A 23,486-nucleotide genomic window follows, 5' to 3' on the forward strand; every position below is an offset into this window, starting at 1 on the left:
TCATTTTTAACTGTGTTCAATATAGGATCGAGATTTTTGTGTGTTGGCCAGTAGGGGACATTGTGTGTGTGCGTGATTTCCTATTTAAACAGATTGTTGCAGCAAAACATTTCAATATACAATAGCATTTATATTAGACTTTATGTCTGGGTGAGCCTCTAAGAATTTTCTACGACGGATGTTATTTGATTCTTAGAGAATTCCTATTCTGTCTTATTCTTTAGGGTCCTTTAAAATTGTTTTCGAACTTTGTGCACATTCCTATGGGATCTTTAGACTAGAAATGACTATTAATTGGGGGCATTCTCAATCGAGAGCATTTTATTATAAAGAATTGTTTGTGCCCCGGAGCAAAAGATAATCTCATCCATATCTTTGGTTTAGAAATGAAATATTGTATATTTTTAAATGCTTATGTCTGTTTTTTTCATACGCTGATGTGTGTTTGCGTGTCCACATTTGCATTCCTTCACGGGAGTAATGGTGTGTGTGTGTGTGTTTGATGTCTGTGTGTGGTTGTCTTTGAGTGCTGATTGTAAGTGGATGGGATGCCGCAGGAGCAAGCCCTCACTTTGAATCCCACTTCAAACGCCGACGATAAAACAGACTAACTCAGATAGGAAGCAGACAAACCTTTTTTATTTTAATTAGAAACGAAGCAATTATACCTGCGCTTCCACCTCACCGCCGCATCTGGGATTTTGACTGATATCACACTGTTGGTGTTGAGATGAATAAGATACCCATCTGAATTGGAGGAGTCCGCTCCATTAAACCTCAGCGGGCCGTATTAAAGCTATTACTTCAAAGAGAAAGCCTTCGTATACTTCTGCTAAAAATGGATAAAGTCTAACGTTTGTGAGGGTTTGCTTGGATTGATATCCAGATGGTCCAATACAGTATACAACGTAGATAAACTTAAAACAGAAAGCAAACTTTTGATATCTTGCATATCATTACTGTGGGGTTTGAACTAAATGTTACTTGAATTGTAACCTACTTATGCAGCTGCAGGCCTAAGAAAGATATCTGGAGCTGACTTGAATATCGCATTAATTTTGTGATTGGCTGTTATGTGGTGTGGGGGCAGGATGGACGCAGAGTCACTGAGAGAGAGAGAGTCGCGCCAACTCCGTTCACTGCAATGGAACCGTTTTTTCATAGCAACGGCGGTTCATGGATCCTCTCTCTCAACGGCTTTGGGTGGAGGCAGGGTGGACAAAGCTTCTGATAGGGTGGGCAAAGCCCACCCTGGCCCCCTCCCCGGTGAGCCGGGCCTGGGCAGCTGCCTTTTAAGGGATCATTAACTGGCATGAAACCTCATAAGTGACCAACTTGACATGTCTAGCAACTTTGTGGGTCACACTATCAACTTGATCACAATTGATTTCAATTAAGTTTTACATGATCACATTATTGGTTTATCAGTGGGTTACTCTAATATGTAGAAAAACAGACACCACATACAAATATTGAGTAAAATACTGATTTTTTTCTGTAGGTGGCAACAAGCTAAAAAACCAACAGTTCAGACTAAACTGGGCTTGGATTTCTCTGGAGATGGAGTATTATCAGGTGGATGAAGAATCGACGTTTCTGGAGGTGACTTTAAGAAGAAGAGGCTACCTCGGCGAGACATCGTTTGTTAGTAAGTGTTGTCAAGAATACTTGCCTTCCCATCATGCAGCGTTAAACAACTGTGTCGGGTTTTTTTAAGAAAGGTTTTTTTGTTTTGGACTTTTTGAACCTCTGTAGATGTTGCACCTCATGTCATCAGATTTGCTCCTTTGATTTGCATCGTGACATGGCCGCTGCCCACATGTCTAATGAAATGGAGAATTCCTCTGACTCACGGCAGTGCAGCGTGTAATTAAGATCACCCACACGTCTCCGTTGCTGTTCCCAAAAGGGCAAAGCTGGATAAACCACGCTCAGCAGAGACCGGACCTCTCCTGGGAAAGGTCATAGTTTACAGTTTAGATTACCATACTCATCGCTGCAGAAAACAAATCAATGGAGGAACAAATGTTCATAAAGAATCAAATGATGAGGTTATAATCATTCTGTATTAACCTTCATATGTAGCAATGTTTCATATTGTTTTCTTATCTGTGAGTCTTGAGGAGAGCGGAAACCAGAATAAAGCCCTCAGAGAACCTTAGACAGAGTGAGAGGAGTTAACCTGGTTAACAAAGTTCAGTCTGGATTGTGTTTATGTTCTCTGCTTGACCAGACATTAGTGCTGACCAACATCATTTTTAGTAACAAGGGCATTTTATTAGCCCTTTTAGTTTGTTTAAAAGTGAAAAAGTCCGTATGAGTGCAGGTGGGTAAAAATACAACCACATGGCAAATTCTTTTATTTTATATATCGCTGCTGTTTTTCTGAAACCTCTTAGCTCCATATTTTGTGATTTTTATTTTTTGCCGTAAATCATTATTATAATTCACCCTTTACAGTATATTTTTCACTGGGTTTTTTTCAATTTCCCAAAAAACAGCGAATTTGGACATCCAAGGTTTCAGAAGGACAGCAACGATATATAAATACTTATAGTACTTTTTCATTTTTGTGTTATTTTGTTTTTGTTTCTGTGTCTGAGCACAGTAGAAAAAATGATATAATATAAAACGTTAAATAATTAAATATTAAAATAAAAATACTTTTATTAATATTTTTCACATTGAATAAAAGTAAACATTGGTTTTCACATTTCTTGATTTTGATGCAACTGTGTGAAAATGATTACCGAATAAAGTCTTGCTAACTTACCTGTGGGCCAGACATGAGAAAACCAGTGTTAGCCATCCGCATTCAGATTACAGATTCACACTGAAAACCCCACAAGCTCTCATCATAAAGAGAAATGTCCATCCACACGCCTGTATTCCTGAGCTCACCTCAGTTTGGTCTTGGACTGTCAGTTAAATGAGATGCTGAGATGCTGGCCTGCTGCTCGCTGGGCCTCAGAAACCTTCCTGTATTGAAATGAAGGTATGAGGAAGTCTTTGAAATGATGATTTTTATTCAATTATTATTTGGATTCTTTTACTGTCTCCCTCAGTTTCTCTCAAGAGCTGATGTTCTCAGAATAATTGCATTTTAGATTGGCACGTATGCAGACAGGACATGACAGAACTTACCTCCATTATCAAAGGGCTTCCGTCGAAGTTTGCTTCAAAGCAAACATTTTTTTCCTTTGGCAACCCAATTTCTCCTCCTTTGCCAAAGCACTTCAGTAGCACTAGCAGAGTTCACGTTTCCGTAGTAACCCTCCTCATCCTGTCCGTTTCTATCGATTTCTTCATGTTTTCCTCTTCTTAAAATTGTATATTTATTCATGGCTTATGTTAATCTCTTACATTTTTGTTATTGACCTTTGAGATTCCTGCCTGGACCTCTGGTTGCTCTCAGACCGACAGAGCCCACTGACTCCCCACCATGAAACCACTTTTACAATAAAACCCTCGTTGACCTGCTGGTCAAAGATAACCACCGGTGGGACTATGTGTCACGCTGGGATGAGCGTCTCATCTTCTCAGTGGTGTTGAAGGACTAGTTTTCGGAGTACTTTCTCTTCCACAGAATGACACCCAGCGCTCTCTTTGAAGGCACACTGCCTTTATTACAGAATGGTTGCGTCACATGTGTTGCAATATTGGCTTTTAACAGAAAGCTCTCTTCTGATTTATTGAAGCACGGAAGAGGTGATGCAGTATAAACAACTTTGCCAATCCTTTGAAAGAGGTCTTCATTTGCTAGCACACTCGCAGCAGTTTGTTGAAATGACAATCATTTTCTTGTCATTAAAATCTGTTAAACATAAAAAAGAATTGTACTCTTAAGCAGTTTTTTTAACAGGATGTACTGTATTTAGTCAAGTTTATGTAGTTGAGGTGTTACCCTTCAAAGCTAAAGTTTAGCATCTTCTCATTTTGCTAATATCCACAGTATTGGCATTTATCATAGTATTCAATTCACTTACTTTGTTATTGTATAGGTTTAGAAACAGTAAATATTTATTTTGTGGTAACCATGGTTTTACTACGTGCACTAACCATGTTTTTTTGTTTGTTTTAACTGTAGTAAGACCGTGTTGTTTGGTTTTAAACATGGTTACTTTTCGTAAGGGTTCACTTCCGGTAGACCTCCACAAAGAATCAGTAACTGTTGAGTAGTTTTAACTTAATTTAATACAACTCCTCCTATATGATAAAATATTCATGTTAACATTAATATAAAATAATTATAAATATAGTATAACCAAACGCAGACCGGAAGTTATCTTTGGGCCAGGCGCTTGCGTCTGATAAAACCGTCTATAGATTCAAGATTTTATTTTTCACATAAACAGTTACGTACGCTATACATCTTGCAGTAATATGAAATCTGGCCAACTCTATGGACTGTGCAAAATTTTTTATATATAAGATTAAAATAAATATAGAGAAAGTATAAGAAAAAGATCATGTATATATTTACCAGAAATCAAATAAAAGAGAAATAAATGTAAGGAGAGGTAGAAATGAAGTCATTTAACTTAAAACTTAACAGTACAGTGCAATATGCAGTTTGAGCAATGTGCTATGAGCTATGTAAGATATATTTAGTTTGACATCAAATTGACCCATAATTCTATGTGTTTAATCTTAAGGTATCGGGACCAAAGATGGCACTGCTGAAAAGGACAAAGATTTCAGAGGAAAGGCCCAGAAACAGGTCCAGTTTAACCCGGGTCAGACCACCGCCACCTGGAAGGTGCGCATCTTGTCGGACAGCCTGTACGAGCAGTCCGAGGCCTTCCAGATAGTTCTGTCAGAGCCTGTCATGGGTGCGCTGGAGTTTCCAGAGGCAGCGACCGTGGAAATTGTCGACCCTGAGGACGGTGAGGTCACAGAAAAGAAAACAGGTTTAAGGTGCTGAGAGCGGGTTATGATGACAACAGAACTTAGTATGGGGAGTTGAACGGTGAAAAGTCAGACTTTTTAAAACAAACTTTCAAGAAACATTGCTCAAATGTTTATGTCATATTTTTATATCAAAACTGAAACATGAAACGACTTATTCTGACTTTATGACTCACATATTTAAAGGGATATTAAAACACTTTTTCTTTTTTTCCGAATAAACTGCACTGATGATTTATTCAAAATAAGACCTGAAACATATTAAAAACATAAATATGAATGTTTTTCTTATGGAACACACCTGATGAACCCATAAGAGACCATGAACTGAACTGGGAGGTTTAGATGAGAGAGACGGGCATACAGAGCGTGCGGTGTTGGAGGCAGTAAACATCATAAACATAACTTGAGTATGAGACAAATCGTGAGCGGATTGAGAGAGCGTGAGGGTGGGGGCGGTCTTCACATCTGTCAAGCTTCTGTACGCTGTAATCATAGCGTAATATCTCCAGAACATCTGAATAACATCCTGTTACCTCTTCATCACAACAGATGAGACGAGACGAGTCTCGGATGTTTTTGGCAGCATCGGCGGATGATTTCGAAAGGAGCAATGTTTATTTTGTGAGAGCTGGCTTACTGAAGTCAGTGACCCGAGACACGTTATCCGGTAGTTTATTGACTAACACCGCATTGTCTATGCTAAGCAATCTCACACCCCATTTCATTTAAACCATTTCAGTTTGACTAATGGCTTAAAATGGACATGGCACATTTCATGCTGATGAACAAATCAGATTTGTTTTAAACACATTTAATGCTTCTTTTTGACTTATGGAAGATACATATTTGGGGATTTTTAAGGTCCTTCTTTGGTTTATGGAGTGTCCTACAACAAGTTTACGTACATACACGCTGTAAAAACACTTTAGTTTTCTAATAATAGGCAGTTATTATTACCTCACTTCTTGACTGACTCTCAAGTGATTCTTTTCCTCTGATCTGATTGGTCAGATGGTCTAGTCTGCTGTGATTGGTCTACCACGTGCAGTGTCGCAAATGGAGCGTAGGCCATTAGAACAGGGCATTAGAACGACAGACGACTGGTTCGCGTGACTCAGAGTTGACTCCTCTTTTCCCAAGCCAATAACTTTGTTATTCATTCACTTTCGGCTTCACAACTTGACTGCTTACACTCACACACAGCATCATTACACACGGCATGAAATGTCATTTTAAGGACATTGTAATATTTGTTCTTTAAAGAAATAGTTAACCCAAAAATAAAAACCCTCCTGTCATTGAACACCTGTATATGACTCGTTCTTCTGTGGAACACGAAAGAAGATATTTTGAGAAACGTCTTTGTTTTTGCCTCCATTCACATTCTTAAAAGTTAAGTCTGATTAAATCTGATAGATATTACTTAATAAGGCCTTCAACCACATATCCTTCCAATATTTCCTGAAGGTCACGTCGCATACGACTGAAGCGGATTCATTTATTTGACACGGTGACTGAGAAGTCGGCGGATGTTATAAACTTACAAATGCATGTGCAGTGTTGAATGCCCCGTAGTATGAACTGTTGTGCTGCGTTGGATGCTTACAGCGCTGCTGGGCTTCCTGTCATTGCTTTTGCCACCGGCTGAGTAAAATATTCTCCGACTTTGCTGAAAAGGGTTTTCATTTTTACCGGTCGCACTACAAACAGACAGAAGCTGAGGATGACTTATCATGAAACTCAGGGAGGTATTGAATTCTCTCCAATTACTTGACAATTCTGAGCACTTTTGAGATCAGTCCTGCATTCAAAATACACAATCAGCTTTGCTGTCTGAGGACGTCAAAGGTCAAGATGACATTTGAACTTTAGTGGCTTGTCAGAATCATAGCTGAAGCTTTCTCTCTCTTTTAAAACTTGTATTCTTAAAAATGTCTTTAAACATGATGTTTTGTGATTTGCTTAATATACATGAATGTTGATATCAAATAATTTTCTCTCTAGAATCCACAGTGTTCGTCCCTTCAGCGGTGTACTCGGTTGGGGAAGATATCGGAGAACTTCTGATTCCTGTGCGAAGGTCTGGAGATGTCAACCAGGAGCTCATGGTGATCTGCTTTACACAACAAGGTACAAACGACTGAATACAACTTTAAGCCGGCTGTGGAACAGATCCAAGCACTTGTTACTCGGCCGCTGATGGTTTTAGAGGAGGAAACATTCTTACTGAGAGAACCTGAATGTAAAGCTTTCTCTTGTGTTTACACTCATCCGAACAGGTACGGCTAAGGGCACGGTCCCCACCACTGTGTTGTCCTATTCTGACTACATTTCCCGACCGGAGGAACACCACAGCGTGCTGCGCTTCGATAAAGGCGAGACAGAGAAGCCCTGCCGTGTGGCCATCATCGATGACTCGCTCTATGAGCCAGAGGAAAGCTTTAATGTCACCCTCAGCATGCCCATGGGCGGCCGACTGGGACAGGAGTTTTTCACCACAAGAGTCAACATACTGCCCGATGCAGACGATGGTGAGAAGCTTCCGTTGTGTGTCAGACTATAAAAACTGTGTTTTGGAACCTTTGGGAATCTAAATACAATTACTTAAGAAGAAACGATAGCTTAGGATTAAACTTGTTTTTAGAAAATACAGTATACAGCCATGGAAAAAATGACAGCATGACAAGACAAGAAAAAAACGTGTTCTGCCCCGGAAATGAGGTTATCACACAATTATTACTGTTGTATGGCTTAAAAGTTGACAAAAGCTGGCAGCGTTTGGTTACAAATAGCAGCAGAACGCCATGACTTCGTGCACAAAGGCAGCCCAGAGAAACAGATAGCAGCGTGACTGACGTCTACTTGAATTATAAACAGAGAGCGTCTTTGCAATAACTAATCACTTATTTAAACACTACAATACTCATTTCTCGATAGAAATGCAATCAGAAGTTGTTGAAAGTGAAAATTAAACTTACATTTATACAAAACTATGCTCCAACGGGCGTTTCGGCCGACATTATATTTTTTCGAGCTTGTGCCTTCTCGACCAATCACATTCCTCGCATGATGTTATGGAAACGACAGGTCTAGCTGAAAAAGGAGCTTGACGTAGGGCGTTTATAGTGGTTTATAGATTTAGAGATAGTTTTTAGTATCGATATTAAATAAAAATGTTAGTCTTGCTAAAATTTTACTTATCAAGATTTTACTTATAAGTACACTATAAAAGAAATGTTTAATTAAATTAGTCACTTTAACTTAGTATTTTACATTAATTAAACTCATCGAAATAAGTTGACTTGTAAAACTTCAAAATTTAAGACGGCAAAAATGTTTACAATGTANTCGTTATAACGAATTAATATCTCGTTTTAACGGATTAATATTTCGTTATAACGAATTAATATCTCGTTTTAACGGATTAATATGTCGTTATAACGAATTAACATCTCGTTTTAACGGATTAATATTTCGTTATAACGAATTAACATAATTTTTTTATCACTTGCGGTTCAGAGCCACCGTACAGAGGTGAAGGGGTTAACACAAACTTTTATTAAATAAAGAAACACAAAACAAAGACCCACAATGGGGTAACGAAGACAGAACTAATATAAAAACAGAAACCAAAATAATTCCCACGAGGGGGCAAAAACAGCAGGACAAAATAACTAAACATGACAAAACGTCAAAACACAAGGCTGGACAGGATGAGACAAGGTACGGTTAACGTAATCCAAAGGAATGTAAGGTAAATACTCACAACGGTACAAGAACATGAGCACAAGCAGGAGCACAAGCACAAGCACCGAACACAAGCACGAGCACAAGCACAAGCACAAGGTACAAAGCACAAGGTACAGGTACAACGCAAGAGCACAGGACAATGAAACATGAGGACTATTTACAGGGGAATACAAACCAGGGATAATAACACAGGGCAGGTGAGGGTAATGAAACACAGCCGGGAAGTAATACAGGAAACGAGAGGGGCGGGGCCAATGACGAAACACGAGAAAACACATGGAGTGTCAAAAGATAAACACCCCATGGCTTTCTCACACTAAACATAAGGGATCTGTCATGATCCTGCCACAAGACTAGAAAATCCTGAACAAGAAGGCAGGACCATGACAGGGGGGTAGTTCACCATTCCCCCCCAAAAAACAAATCTGTCATTTATTCATCCCATGTTAAAAACCTGTATATGACTCTATTTTCCACAAAATGATGATGATAATGGAATTTTAAGAATTTTATTTTCTGAAGTATCAATTTAAGATTTATTGTGAATGGTTACGGTGTGTTGAGGCAAAGGTTAATCTCTTCATTCTTGGATTTGGAGCATTCTCTGACTCAGTGTAAACGCCAGCTCATAAGCAGGCTATTCCAGTAAAACGAAAGACAAGACGCTACAAATGCAACAGTAGCAAAGCAAAAAAGTAATAATAATAAATAATTTAAGAGAAGGTCAAAGTGCAAATTCATACAAGAAATAAAGACACATGAAAAAACAACAACAGTGGTCAGGGGCTGACAACTGATAGACCCTGATTTTAATATTTAATAGAGTTTGTCAAAAACGTTTTGTCTTTTGCTTGATATTTTCCATCACTTTTAGAAAACATTTATTTTTCATACTGAAATCATAGAAAAATATGTAAATTGAACTGGGAAATATAAAATGCTGTATTTCCATGTAAAATGTAGGACATGACTTATTTAGGATTTCATTTAAATCTTAAATGGAACCAGGTTGTTAGAGCGAGGGGGTAGAAGGGATTCAGTATACAATCTGAAGAGAGAATTCAATTGTAATTATTTAAAATCAATATAATTTTTTTTTTGTTTTAAGCTAGTGCACTCAAAAAAATTTTTTGTTGAATTTACTTTAAAAAAGCTGCGTCAAGTGGTTCCACGCAACAATATTAAGTAATTTGAACAAATAACACTTAAGTTGTATGAACAACATAAATTTAAGTAATGTTGACAAAACTTTTTTGAGTAAATCCAAACCATTCCGATTGTACCAATAATTTTAAGTTAATTGAACTCAATATTTATCCTTCTCAATGGTACTTTTTGTTGTCATACATAAATTATATACAGACTTACTGCATGTAAGTCAAAACACAATGAGCAAATCAGATGAGAGGCATCTCAGTACTGGCATTAGCACAGTTAAAGCTCATTGAATGATGCAATAGACATCATGGGCGCACCTATCACAGCCTAAGCATACTGTATGTACCACTCTTCAAAACAATGGCAACCCTAAAACTAAAAAATACAAAAAACTCTTTTAAATCTCAAAGATAAATGAACATTAAACACAAACAAGTTTTTCTTTACTGAAAAACACTTAAAATAACACAAAATTTCGAAATTTACTGCCTAAATGCAGTCTTACGCAAAACATGCTGAGAACTGAAAATCCCCTTCAACCAGTCATGTTGAATTAACTTGTTTATATTAAGTAAACTCAACAATTTTGCGTTCTACTCAACAATGTTAAGTTGACCAGTCAAACATTTGTTAAGTAAAGCTGACAGATCTAAATTTTTAGTATAAATAACATAGTTAACTTACATTAATTCAGTTACTTGCATTCTTTATGTACTGTGAACAAGGATGGGTTAAGTAAAACTAACAGCAGCGACAGTTCTTTTTTTTTTAGTGTGGTTGTGAAATATTTACAGAGGAAAATGAGTTGTTAAAAAAACTTTTATTGCAACTAAGAAAAAGTACGATGGTCAAAGATTCGAGGTCTCCAACGCGCGACTAGAGTGACAGACTATTTCAACTATGTCTTTACTTACTTTCTGCATTTTCAATGAAATGTTGCTATATGGGGCAATCAGAATACTTGAGAAAATTAAGAAAACTTAGTTTGTGTTTGTGTTCCACCTAATCTGAGTTTGTAATTAAATTTTAATGAAATGTGAAATGTAGTCACACCACAAGTCTTTTTCCTTTATTTACTAAAACATCTGTTTATTTATAACTACATCAATAAAGTCCATTACAGCGACTAAACTAAATAGTCTTTTTTTACATATTAACTGTACAGCATCTATAGTTTGAGTCTCTTTCCATCAAGTTAAAGATGTACATTACAATGATACAAAAGACAGCAGAGCAGTGGATGAAATGCAACTCCAATCCTTTCAATATCAGTTATTATACCACTGTGATCTCATTTGTATTCAGGTATTCATACACATACACTTTTAAAAATGTGAGTGATATAAAAAAATATGTGACCATGGCAACAAATGCGAACACAACAAAAAGCAGGTACTTAAGGGAAATTGTTCCGGAACTACGAAATCGTTCCAGCGGTGTGAAAGCCCCTTAAACTACTTTAACTTGGTGGTAATCAAAGTGGGGTGTGCGCCCCCTGGGTTATAGATTTTTTTGCCTTAAAAGGGGGATATATTACCAAAAAGGTCTGCGAACCACTGCTTTAAAGGGATATTTCAATAACAAACCATAATTTCCCCATGTTTTACTCACCCTCAAGGCATCCAAAAAAGCTCCAAAAAGTGCATCCATCGATCAAATAACTGCTCGACACGGCTCCGTGGTCTTAACAAAGATCTTGAATCTGGCTGTGGAGCTGTGGTTGTCATACTGTCAGGCACGTGCTCCTCTCCAAATAAGTCTGGCCAGTCCCTTTCTTGATCATACCCTCTCCCAGGGTTGTGCTTCCGAACCAACGCTCGTCTATTGCGTCGAATATGTCCATGTGGGGTTTTCACAATGTATGACCTCGGGGCCTGTTGTCGGATCACTTTTCCTGTGATAGCTTGGTCCCTAATCCAAACAGTTTCTCCAGGCTTAAGTGGTGACAAAGATCTAGCTCTGTGTCTTTTGTCGTATGATTGTTTCGTTTGGGCACGTAGGATGGACTCAAACCTTTTCAGTGTGTCGGCATCTGGGAGTTTAGGTGTGAGAAGTGACGGCAGCATTGGAAGGCCTGTTCTTAGCCTTCTGCCCATCGACAGTTCAGCTGGACTATAGCCATTTGCCAGAGCGATATGCAAGCAGGGATTTGAACGGATCTGTTGTTTTCCCCAGGAGCTTCTTGACTGTTTGTACCGCCCTTTCAGCTTCACCGTTCCCTTGAGGGTGTCTCGGGCTGCTTGTTATGTGCTTAAAATCATACTCCCTCGCAAATTCCCGGAAGTCGGCACTGCTGTACTGTGGACCGTTGTCTGAATTTAGAATCTCGGGCACGCCATTTCATGAAAACACAGCTTTTAGATGTTCTATTATGGCTGTTGAGGTGGTTGATGACAACTTTGCCACGTCTATGTGTCTTGAGTAGTAGTCGACTGTTAGAAGATATTTCTGTGCTTTTAGTTCAAACAAATCTGTAGCAGCTCTCTGCCATGGATAATACGGGAAATCCGTAGGCTGTAGTGGTTCTACCGCCATAGTGGAAGCTTTGCTACATTCATCACATTGCTGCACCACTGTTCACAATCGTGAACACAGGCCAGGCCACCACACAGACTGTCTTGCTCTTTGGCGGCATTTCTCAAGTCCTTGGTGTGCCTGATGAATGTTTTTCAGAATTGATCTTTGGAGTGAAGCAGGGATTATCAACCTTGTTCCATGTAGAAGCAGTCCGTCAAGGATGGAAATCACATCTCTTTCCAGCCAGTAAGGTCTAAGTCTGTCATCGGCTCGTACAGTTCTTGGCCATCCATTTTCATGGAACCTCATTACTTGGCTGCATATAGAGTCTTTCTTTAGCTCTTGTTGAATTTCATCCAATCGGCTCTTTGAAGCTGGAAAGCTTTCTCTTATTTGGGCAAGGTAGATATTTGTGTCTTCCATGAGAGCTGATTCAGCATCTGTTGCATTGTTCGTACAGGGCATCCTGGACAGCGTGTCAGGAGTAACAAATTGTTTCCCTGGAACATGGTTGATCTCGTAGGAATATCTCATAAGTCTCATTCTGAACCTTTGCAGCCGTGGTGGTAAGTCATCCAGATGTTTAGTGCTCCGTAAACTCAGAAGAGGCTTATGGTCCGTTTCGAGAAGGAAATGTTTTCCAATGAGGTAGCTGAAACGTTCACATGCCCAGACAAGAGCCAGGGTATCCTTCTCTATCTGGGCATACCTCTGCTCAGTTGGAGTTAACGCTCTAGAGGCATATGCTATGGGTTTCCATGCATCACCGAACTTTTGAATGATCACTCCGCCCAGACCAAAAGACGATGCATCTGCTGCAACTTTAGTGTCCTTGCTTGGATCAAAAAGTGCTAAAGTGGGTGTTGTGGTGAGTTCCTTTTTCAGCATTGTGAATGACTCCTGCTGCGGAGCATCCCAGGACCACAGATTTCTTTATGAGAGGTCACGTAGGGGCTTCGTTTTCTCGGCTAGATCTGGAATGAACTTCCCCAGTTGGTTCATCATTCCCAGAAAGCTGCGTACCTCAGACACATTAGTAGGTTCATGCATATTTTGAACCGCAGCCAGTTTGTCTGTGTCTGGCTGTAACCCACCTGAAGACAGTCTGTGTCCTAGAAACTTGACTTCTTTCTTTGCAAATTCGCATTTCTTTTTGTTAAGCGTCAAACCGGCACTTTGGAGCTTCCTTAATGCTGCATCTAGTCTGATGTCATGTTCCTCGGGGGAAATTCCATATATTAGAATATCATCCATGTGACATACGACTCCCTCTAGTCCCTCCAAAATCTGACACATTCTCATTTGGAACAATTCGGGAGCACTGGATATTCCAAATGGGAGCCTTTTGAACAAATAACGCCCAAATGGCGTAATAAAGGTTGGGACTCTTTGGCCAAACGGACCTGCCAAAATCCAGAATTGGTATCTAACTTTGTGAAGATTTTTGCCCTGCCTAACTGGCCTAGTGTGTGGTCCACTGCAGGCAAAATAAACTTCTCTCGTCTAACAGCATTATTCAATTTTGTTAGATCAACACAAATTCTCACTGTGTTGTCAGGCTTAAGTACTGGAACCATCCTCGAACACCAGTCACTGGGTCCCTCAACCTTCTGGATGATTTCGAGCTTCTCCATCCTAGATAACTCTTCCTTGAATTTATCCATTAAAGGTACTGGGATCCGTCTTGATACATTTACTGAATACGGCGTTGCACTGGGTTGTAACTTGATACTGTATTCCTCTTTCAGCTCACCTAAGCCTGTGAAGAGTTCTGGATATTTCCCCTGCCATGGACATTCTGTGATGTTATCCAGTCTAGTGATGAGGTTAAGCCTTTCAATGGCACATCTACCCAAGAGTGGTGTGAAGAGATTTTTGACCACATAGATTTCTTCCTCTATATTTTTTTCATTTTTGGAAATTGTGGCAGAAAATACCCCTTTCACATCCAGAACATGTCTCCCTGGACCCATCAGTGTTTTCCGTGTTTTCCTTAGGCCAGTGTTTTTATTTGTGGTTAGCAGTGTGAAGATTGATTCAGGTATTGCTGTGACATCTGCCCCAGTGTCCATTTTCACTCTTACTGGCTGCTCCAAGATCTGAACAGTTGTGCACCAGCCTTGAGTATTTGTATCTATGGCTCCGAGGAAGGCTTGCCCCTCGTCTGAATCACAGTCCTCTTTAACCTCATGCAGCACAGTCTTTGAATGGCATTGGCTCTTGTAATGGCCTATTCTATTGCACTGGTGACACACAGCATCTTTGGCTGGGCAGAGATCCTTTATATCAGGGGTCACCAACTAGTGGACTCCGGTCCGGATGCGGACCGCGAGATGCATCCGTCCGGACCTCAAAGCCTTTTGACATCATAAATAAATGAACGCCTAACATTATTTTCTAATGCAATCAAATTTATACCAGGCACATCAAGGTCCGCTCAGTAGCAGTTTGGGTCCTACGGCGCCACGGACAGTTAACATATGCGCACTGTTGCTACGTAAAGACGTCAACGTCGTGGAGAGAAGAGAGCCGGGACAGACTCGCTGCACAGCGCACAGACAGATGTAACTCTCAGTGACTGAAAAACAATGTCCTTTTCAAAAGTTAGAAAAGTTGATGCTGAAAACCATGTTTTCCGAGATGAATGGGTCGAGAGATTTGCATTTATTCTTCCTGCATCGAGATGCACGAGACCGGTTTGTCTCATTTGCTCGGAGTCTGTCGCGGTTGTCAAAAGTGGAAACCTTAAACTGCATTATGATATTAGACAGAGACACTTTGAAGAAACTTACACGCAGCAGTCCGAGGTAAGGACACGGAAAATATATGAGCTCAAAGCCCAGTACACGGGTCCTCCCTCCCTCACTCACTTACTGCCCAACAACCAGATATATGAATGTTCGGCTAAGAATACAGTGGATCTTAGGAAAACATAACAAGCCCTTTACTGATGGGGAAATAGTAAAAGAGTGAATGGAGCGTGCGTGTGAAACACTTAGAAGGAAAATAAAGACATGAACTAAAATAAAATATGAAACAAACCCCCCTTTCAGCTGAAACGGCCACCAGAAGAGCTGAAATGCTATCAGAGGATGATCAGTCACAACTTGATGCTGCTATTTGTTCATCTCAGTTCAGCAGAAAACAACACTTTAGTTTTCTTTTAAAGTTGTTAATGTTGAAATGAATGTATGTTCAGTGCAGGTTTAGAGATTAGGGCATTTTACACATTTTCCTTCATTATATTGTTGTCAGACATTGTTATGCCGTGGTATAGATATGAAAAGACATGTTTATTTCTTTGGTCTGCCAAAAACCATCAATTCATGATTTTAGGTATTTAATTATCCGGACCTCGACTGGCAAGGAGGGTTTGTTTACTGGACCTCAAGCGATTTTAGTTGAAGACTCCTGCTTTATATGGTATGGTGCTTTTCCGCATCTCACGCAGCGTGAATTCTTTGTTTTATCCTTACTTTTTTTCTGAAAACTTGACCAATTTCTTCCCTTTTCCAGGTTGTTTGGCTTTTTGGACGAATCCTGCCTGTATTTTTCTTTATGTACAGCCTCTACCTTTAGGTCTTCGTCCTCCTCTTGCCTAAGTTCAGCCTGCTGTTTTCTCACCGTTTCACTCTGTCTGGCCATAGTTATGGCTTTCTCCAATGTTAGGTTTGCGTGCAGTTGAAGACGCTCCGACAGTTTGGTGTCTCTTAATCCGATGACAATTCTGTCTCTAATAAATTCCTCTCTCAGAGTTCCAAAAGCACAATGAATACAGTGCAGTGATAAAATCATTAACTGGTTCATCTGGCTCTTGCTTTCTGGAGTTAAACTTTGCTCTCTCATAGATCACATTTATTTTGCCAGTAAAGTATTCTTTGAATTTGTTTAGCACAGTTTCATATTTTCCACGCTCTTCTGTAGTCATGGCCAATCCACACAAAATGTCAACCGCTTTGTCCCCCATACAGTAAATCAATGTGTTAACTTGGTGCAAATCGGATGCCTGTGCCAGGTTGCTTGCAACTCTGAACGTTTCAAATCGTCTGAGCCTCCTTTAAAAGTCATTTGTCTTTGTAAAATCAAATGGTTCAGGAAGTCGGATTTGATATGATGAAACTGGTGCTGGTGATTCATCCATTTGCTTTGTGGATTAAGTTTCCGTTTTTTTGTTATTTTTGTTTAACAGCTTTTCAAACCTTGGCGTTTTAATCAGTCTCCGAATTCATAATATGCTTCTGTGAGCGCCTCACTGCCTACTGCAAGCACCCCGGTTGCTGGGCAACCGCACCCGTCCCCTCCCCCGCTCGTTACTCGTGGGTGAGCACATGGCGATCCGTTTGCTGAATCTGCTTTTGTTTTCCGTTTTATCGGTTCGAAACAGCATAAACTTCGGCCTTACTTTTGCGATTCCTTCTCCCGCGGTGATTATGCAGTTATTCGGCAGCTTTTGAGTTGTTGGAGACAGTTCTAGCCGCTTCTGACACCATGTTGTGTTGCTGTGTATATAGAGACACCGATCACTACCATAGCCGGTCAGTAACTAAACTTTTATTGGGAACTCCCCTTCACTTAGGGGCGTGGCTCGCTTAGTAGCGATCTCACCAATCAGATATCACAACAATTTGTATCTACATACACCATGGGTCCCCTTGCATGTAATTCGTCATGTTGTGTCAGCCGTCGTGGTGTTTCAAAAGGGAGGGGTTGGTTGCAATTCGCAACTTTGTCGCTAGATTTCACTGACTGGACCTTTAAGCAATTAGATTTTTTTACAGCAATTAATTTGTATACTTTTTGGACAGACAGTTACATCAAATTTACATTCGTAACACTTTACAATCAAGTTGTAAATGCATTAATTAACAATAAGCAATATAGTTGTTCTGCATTTAATAATCTTTGTTATGTTTGTTAATGCCAATACAGATCATGTGCATTAACTAACGATAACAGATACAACTTTTAATAAAAAAATAGTTTTAGTAAATGCTGAAATTAATGTGTTGCTGTAAAATTATAGGTCATTGTTAGTTTATGTTAGATAACCGATGTTGATGTTAGATAACATTAACTGACAATATATTCAATTCCAATAAATGAATCTAATTCATCTGACATGTAAACATTTGCTTAGAAAACTGCAGGTCACAATCCCATAGCAGAGGCTTAAAGGGTTCACTCAAAAATGAAAATTAATACTATGTATAACGGCTCCCAAGCTTCTTCTTCTGATTATAAAACAAAACATGAACGCTTCAACTGATGTCTTAACGCTTTATTTTTCTTCCAAAGTGCCAGCATCATACATCATAGACAACGTGAAAAACTGAAAAACGAACAAAATTACATTTAGACAGTTGTTATGACGATGTTTTGTCCATATCAAAGCTTATGACAAATAGACAACTTATTAAACCAATATTGATACACAGAACATTACATATAAATTGACAACGAAACCCCAAAATAAACATACAAACATCAGTTGAAGCGTTCATGTTTTATAATCAGAAGAAGAAGCTTGGGAGCCGTTATAGTGAAAAACGTGCATTTACACCTCTGGATGTGAAGAATACATCGGAGAAAGAACGTAGCCAAACCCCGTGGATTTGAAAATGGCCTATTGCAAATATGAAGACGTAGTCATTCGAGTGGGTAACGCGATTTCGTCGAGTTGAAGGCTAACACATTGCGTGACTGCAAAACAAAGCATCCCTTGCCGAGCGGAGATTCGACGCAAGAAGAATATGCTGCAGTGAATGTGAATAGCCACGAGTTGGTGACGTTGCGTTGTATTTTTAAGGGCAATTCAATCAATAAGTCTTGCTGCCCTTGGAACAACAGGTCAGACGGTATCATTTCTGATTGAATTATCATACTGTTGATTTCTGTTTGAAATATCATTTATGAATGGACATTTAACATGCAAACAGTTTAAAATTGTTCTCAAATTACTGAAATCGGAATTTGCATTTAATAATTTTGTAAACTGACTGTAGTTAAACTTAATTTATTTTGTGTCATTTTTACGTAGTCTAATAGCTTGTTATTTGTGCTCAGTATCTGAATATTTGGGGATTTAAAATAATTAATCAACATGGATCCAAAAAGGTCAGAAATATGTATTCTAGATCAAGTAATTCAGGCTCTTGAAAATGAAAAGGCACAGTTAGAGTAGAATTTGGAAACTGAACTTGATGTCTCAAACAGACAAAAAATAGAAGAACGAATAGCTGAGATTAATGCAGATCTTCAAGCTAACGAAGTGAGACTCCAGGAGTTATCCTCACAAGTTGAATCAGGGCTAAGGCGATCAGAGCGAGACAGGCGCCCTACAGATAAAATGCTTGAATTGAGACTAGACGAGATAGCAAAAAGGGAGCGAAAGTTTATGTTCACATATGTAAACTTTAAAGCTGAAGTTCAGCTTGTCAGATCTAAACTAAAAGAGGAATGCCCTAAAACAGAGCTGGAAGATATGAAGGTGGCTTTGGAGAAATATGAGGCAGAATTAAAACAAGTATATGAGAGTATGCGAGCTTTTAACCTCCCATCCCAAGATATAAAAAGGAGAATGGACAGTTGCACCTCAGTTGTTAGTGAATTAACTGCAGTAGTGAAGAGCCGTTGTGCAGAGGTTGGAATTAACGAGTTTGATGCAGCGGCAATAAAAGAAACACTTCGTCAGTTGCTCCAAAGACATGATGCCAGGTCAATTTATGGATCGACTGTGTCACGAGCCGAAAGAGATAGTCAACAGGGAAGTCATGTGTCAGTGAAAAGGGCAGAAGCAGCAGCACGCTTAGCTGCAAAACGTGCTGAACTAAAAAGGGAAAGGGAAATTTCAGACCAAAGAAAGGAGGTGCTAGCACAACAAGAGAAGTTGAAAATGCTGGAGGATCAAAGGGATCTTGAAGCCATGGAAGCTGAATATACTGTGTATGAGGAAGTGGAATCAAAACTGAATCCTGAAATAGGTGATACAAAGGAAAACATGGCTTTGCCTCCTTGTCTGCAACCTCATGACACTTCAGGTGCCCAGGTTCCTCAAGAACCTTTAGTCCAACCTTCTGCTGGAATTAAGCTAGATCCAAAAATAAGTGAGGTTCTATTAGTTCAAGCCATAAAGGAGTCCCTAGCCATAACTAAACTTCCCGCACCAGAACCATGCATGTTCACAGGTGACCCTCTCAAATTTATTGAATGGCGCACATGCTTTAAAGCTTTAATCGAAACCAACTGTGTGAACCCAGCACAAAGGCTGTTCTATTTGAAAAGGTACATAAGTGGAGATGCACTCAATGTACTAGAAGGAACCTTTTACAGGAGTGACGAGGAAGCATATGCACAAGCTTGGGAGGCCCTTAACAAACGCTATGGACATCCCTTTGTAGTCCAAAGAGCATTTCGGGCAAAGCTGAGTAGCTGGCCAAAAATTGGACCTAGAGAATCACTGAAATTAAGGGAGTTAAGTGATTTCCTCATATCATGTAAGAATGCAATGCCTCATGTACAAGGTCTGAAGGTTTTGGATGATTGTGAAGAAAACCAGAAATTGTTGCTGAAGCTTCCTGACTGGATAACAAACAGGTGGAATCGTTGTGTCTCAAAGGTACTAGATGAAGGGAAGCCATATCCAGGGTTCACTGAGTTTTCAGACTTTGTAGCAGGGGAGGCTCGCATTGCATGTAACCCAGTTTCATCTCTACATGCTTTAAAACATGCGGACGAAAGGTCTGGAAGGGAACAGAAGCGTCTCAAAGCCAGTGCTTTAGTGCAAAATGCCAAGCCTATTGCAAAGAACAGGAGTGCATTGGAGAAAGATTCTAAACCAAGCCCTTCTGCTACTCAGGATAAAAGGCAAATACAATGTGTCTGCTGTCAACAAAGTCACTTTATATATAAATGTGACAAATTTGCAGCGATGCCTCTTGAGGAAAAGAAAAGGTTTGTTATTAACAACAAGATGTGTTTCAGTTGCCTCAGAGTCGGACATGTCTCAAAAAACTGTAGAAAGCGAGCCATTTGCAACATCTGCAGACAGAACCACCCCTCACCGCTTCATCAGGACCGTCCATCAGGAGAAAGGATAGAAGCTTCACCTGATGAAAGAGTTTCCACTAGCTTATGTAATATGGGAATTGATAACTATGATCGCACTTCAATGATTGTTCCAGTGTGGCTCTCTTGTGCAACTAAAGACAGCCCAGAAACCCTAGTCTATGCATTACTGGACACACAAAGCAGTAATACATTTATCAGTCAGGACATCTTTGACAAACAGCCAGCAAACACAGAACATGTGAAATTAAAGCTGTCCACAATGACTGATAGAGCTGCGATAGAGCACTTTCAGAGAGCAGTTGGACTAAGAGTGAGAGGTTATAGTCTGCAAGAGTACATCGAGTTGCCACCCGTATACACTCGAGAGTACATTCCCTTGGAACGAGATAGCATTCCTACTTGCAAGAAGGCTCAGAGATGGACTCACCTGCTCAGTGTTGCAGACCAGTTGCCAGAGTTGTTGGACTGTCCTGTAAGGGCTTCTAATTGGCTATGATTGTCCAAGGGCTCTGAAGCCAACCCAAGTGATATCAGGGAAGGATCACGAACCATACGCAGTCAAGACAGACTTATGCTGGAGTATAGTGGGATCCATATTACCCAATACTTGCTCTAATAATGAATCAGGTTTCTGTCATCGCATTTTTGTGAAAGAACTCTCAGCCATAACACCTGCCTCTATAATCAGGACGTTGGAGGCAGACTTTCGGGATTCAGACACTAACAGAAAGACAATATCTCAGGAGGACATTCAATTTCTTCAACAGATGGATGAAAGAGTTAAACACAACAGAGAAGGACATATGGAAATTCCTTTACCTTTCAGAGAACGTCCTCAATTACCAAACAATAAGCAGCTTGCTACGGTTCGTTTAAAACATTTGAAAAGAAAACTGGAGAGAAGTCCTAAGTACAGAGATGAATATGTGGAATTTATGGATCGTGTCTTTAAAGATGGTGATGCAGAACAAGTTGATGCCACATCAGAAGAGGGCAATATGTGGTACATTCCCCACCACGGGGTGTATCATCCCAGAAAGCCAGAGAAAATTAGAGTGGTATTTGACTGCTCAGCCAAATTTGAAGGTACGTCTCTAAATGACCACTTGCTCACAGGTCCAGACCTAACTAATGCATTAATTGGAGTGCTGTGTAGATTTTGTGAGCGTCACATCGCAATTACCTGCGATGTGGAGAAAATGTTCCACCGCTTTCATGTCACTCTTGAAGATCGTGATTTTCTACGATTCTTATGGTGGGAAAATGGAAACATTGAAAGGGAGCCTAAAGAATATCGTATGCGAGTGCACATTTTCGGAGCTGCATCTTCTCCAGGATATGCAAATTATGGCATGAAATACCTTGCCTGCAAATATGAAAAGGCAAATATGGCAGCAAGGCAGCAAGCTTCATTCGAAAAAATTTCTACGTGGATGATGGGCTCATCAGCGTTGAATCAGTTGAAAAGGCCAACAAATTGGTCAGTGAAGCGCAAGAAGTCTTAGCTAAAGGAAAACTGCGTTTACACAAATTTGTGTCCAACAGCAGAGAAGTCTTGAATGTCATTTAAAAAACTGAACGTGCCAGTGCAGTGAAAGATGTGGATCTGAACTACAGTGAACTGCCAATGCAGAGTGTACTTGGAGTAAAATGGAATATAGAGTCTGATACGTTCTCATTCAAAGTCGATCTTGCTGAAAAGGCTGCCACTCGACGAAGAATTCTATCCACGGTTGCAAGTGTGTACGACCCATTTGGTTTTCTCGCCCCCTATATATTGACGGGGAAAAGAGTGCTTCAAGAGATGTGCAAACGGGGCGTAGGATGGGATGATTCTCTTCCTTCTGAGCTGATGCCAAAGTGGAATTCATGGCTCAATGACTTGGAGAATCTTCATAAAATCCAAATACCAAGATGTTTCATTCCTGAGAACATGGGCATCATCCAAAAAATAGAGCTGCATCATTTTTCCGATGCCAGCAACAATGGTTATGGACAGTGTTCATATATCAGGGTTGTTGCTGACGAACGAGTGCACTGTACGCTCGGGTCATGGGTAAGGCCAGAGTGGCCCCCACTAAGGTTTTCAGCATACCACGCCTTGCACTGACAGCAGCTACAGTCTCTGCTGCAGTAAGCAAAGTTCTTCGAGAGGAGCTTGATCTGAAAATAGATCAAGAATTTTTCTGGACCGATTCGCAGGTAGTATTAGGGTACATCAAAAATGAAGCACGACGCTTTCAGGTATTTGTATTGAATCGTGTTCAAAGTATAAGAGACTCTACAGACCCAAGACGTTGGTTTTACGTGGAAACAAGCCAGAATCCAGCAGACTGTGCATCAAGAGGTCTCAGGGTGGCAGATCTAATTGATTCAAGCTGGCTAAAGGGTCCTAAGTTTTTATGGGATACAGAGATCATCACGGATGAAAGATCCCCAGAGCTTCTTGTAGGTGACCCAGAAGTAAGGGTGCTGAAAACAGATGCCTGTGTAAGAAACAGCTTTCTTGAAAGACTGTCAAGATTCTCAGATTGGAATGCAGCCCTCAATGCGATTGCTCGGATCAAAAGGCTGGTGATCAAAGACAGATCTGGGTTCATTACTGTAGAGGAGAGAGAAAGGGCTGCTCTCGTTCTCATCCAGGTGCAGCAAAAGGAAGCCTTTGCAGAAGAGCTAAAATGGCTCGGTCAAAATCCTGCAAAATTACTAAAAAATAACAAGATGTACCAACTTGATCCTGTCCTACAGAATGGGCTGCTCCGAGTCGGAGGGCGGTTGCGAAAGTCTAATGCAGCATTTGAGGTGAAGCATCCAGTAATTCTTCCTAGGGAAGGTGTTGTCACACAATTAATACTTGACTACTGTCACAAAAAGACTCAGCACCAAGGCCGAGGTCAAGCGTTGAATGAGCTCAGAGCCAGTGGATATTGGATATTAGGTGCTAACAAGGCAGTAGCCAAACACATAAAAAACTGTGTCACTTGCAGAAGGCTGCGTGGTCCTGTCGAAGAACAACGTATGGCTGATCTTCCAGTTGACAGAGTAGAACCCTCTCCTCCATTTTCGTATACTGGAATTGATTG

At 40.1% G+C, this 23,486-nt stretch overlaps 1 protein-coding gene across 1 annotated transcript in view; it reads left to right on the plus strand.

Annotated features, from left to right (window-relative positions):
• The window catches only part of frem2b (FRAS1 related extracellular matrix 2b), a 42,643-nt gene extending 35,169 nt beyond the window's left edge, over positions 1 to 7,474 (plus strand). The window contains exons 3-6 of the mRNA XM_057350575.1: positions 1,502 to 1,648; positions 4,656 to 4,886; positions 6,916 to 7,041; positions 7,191 to 7,474. Coding sequence (XP_057206558.1) covers positions 1,502 to 1,648; positions 4,656 to 4,886; positions 6,916 to 7,041; positions 7,191 to 7,474 — 788 coding nt within the window. The remainder of the gene's footprint in view (positions 1 to 1,501; positions 1,649 to 4,655; positions 4,887 to 6,915; positions 7,042 to 7,190) is intronic.
• Positions 7,475 to 23,486: the final 16,012 nt, after the last annotated feature.

This window comes from Triplophysa rosa, linkage group LG14 (genome assembly GCF_024868665.1).
Source record: "Triplophysa rosa linkage group LG14, Trosa_1v2, whole genome shotgun sequence".
In the NCBI taxonomy this organism is placed as follows: domain Eukaryota; kingdom Metazoa; phylum Chordata; class Actinopteri; order Cypriniformes; family Nemacheilidae; genus Triplophysa; species Triplophysa rosa.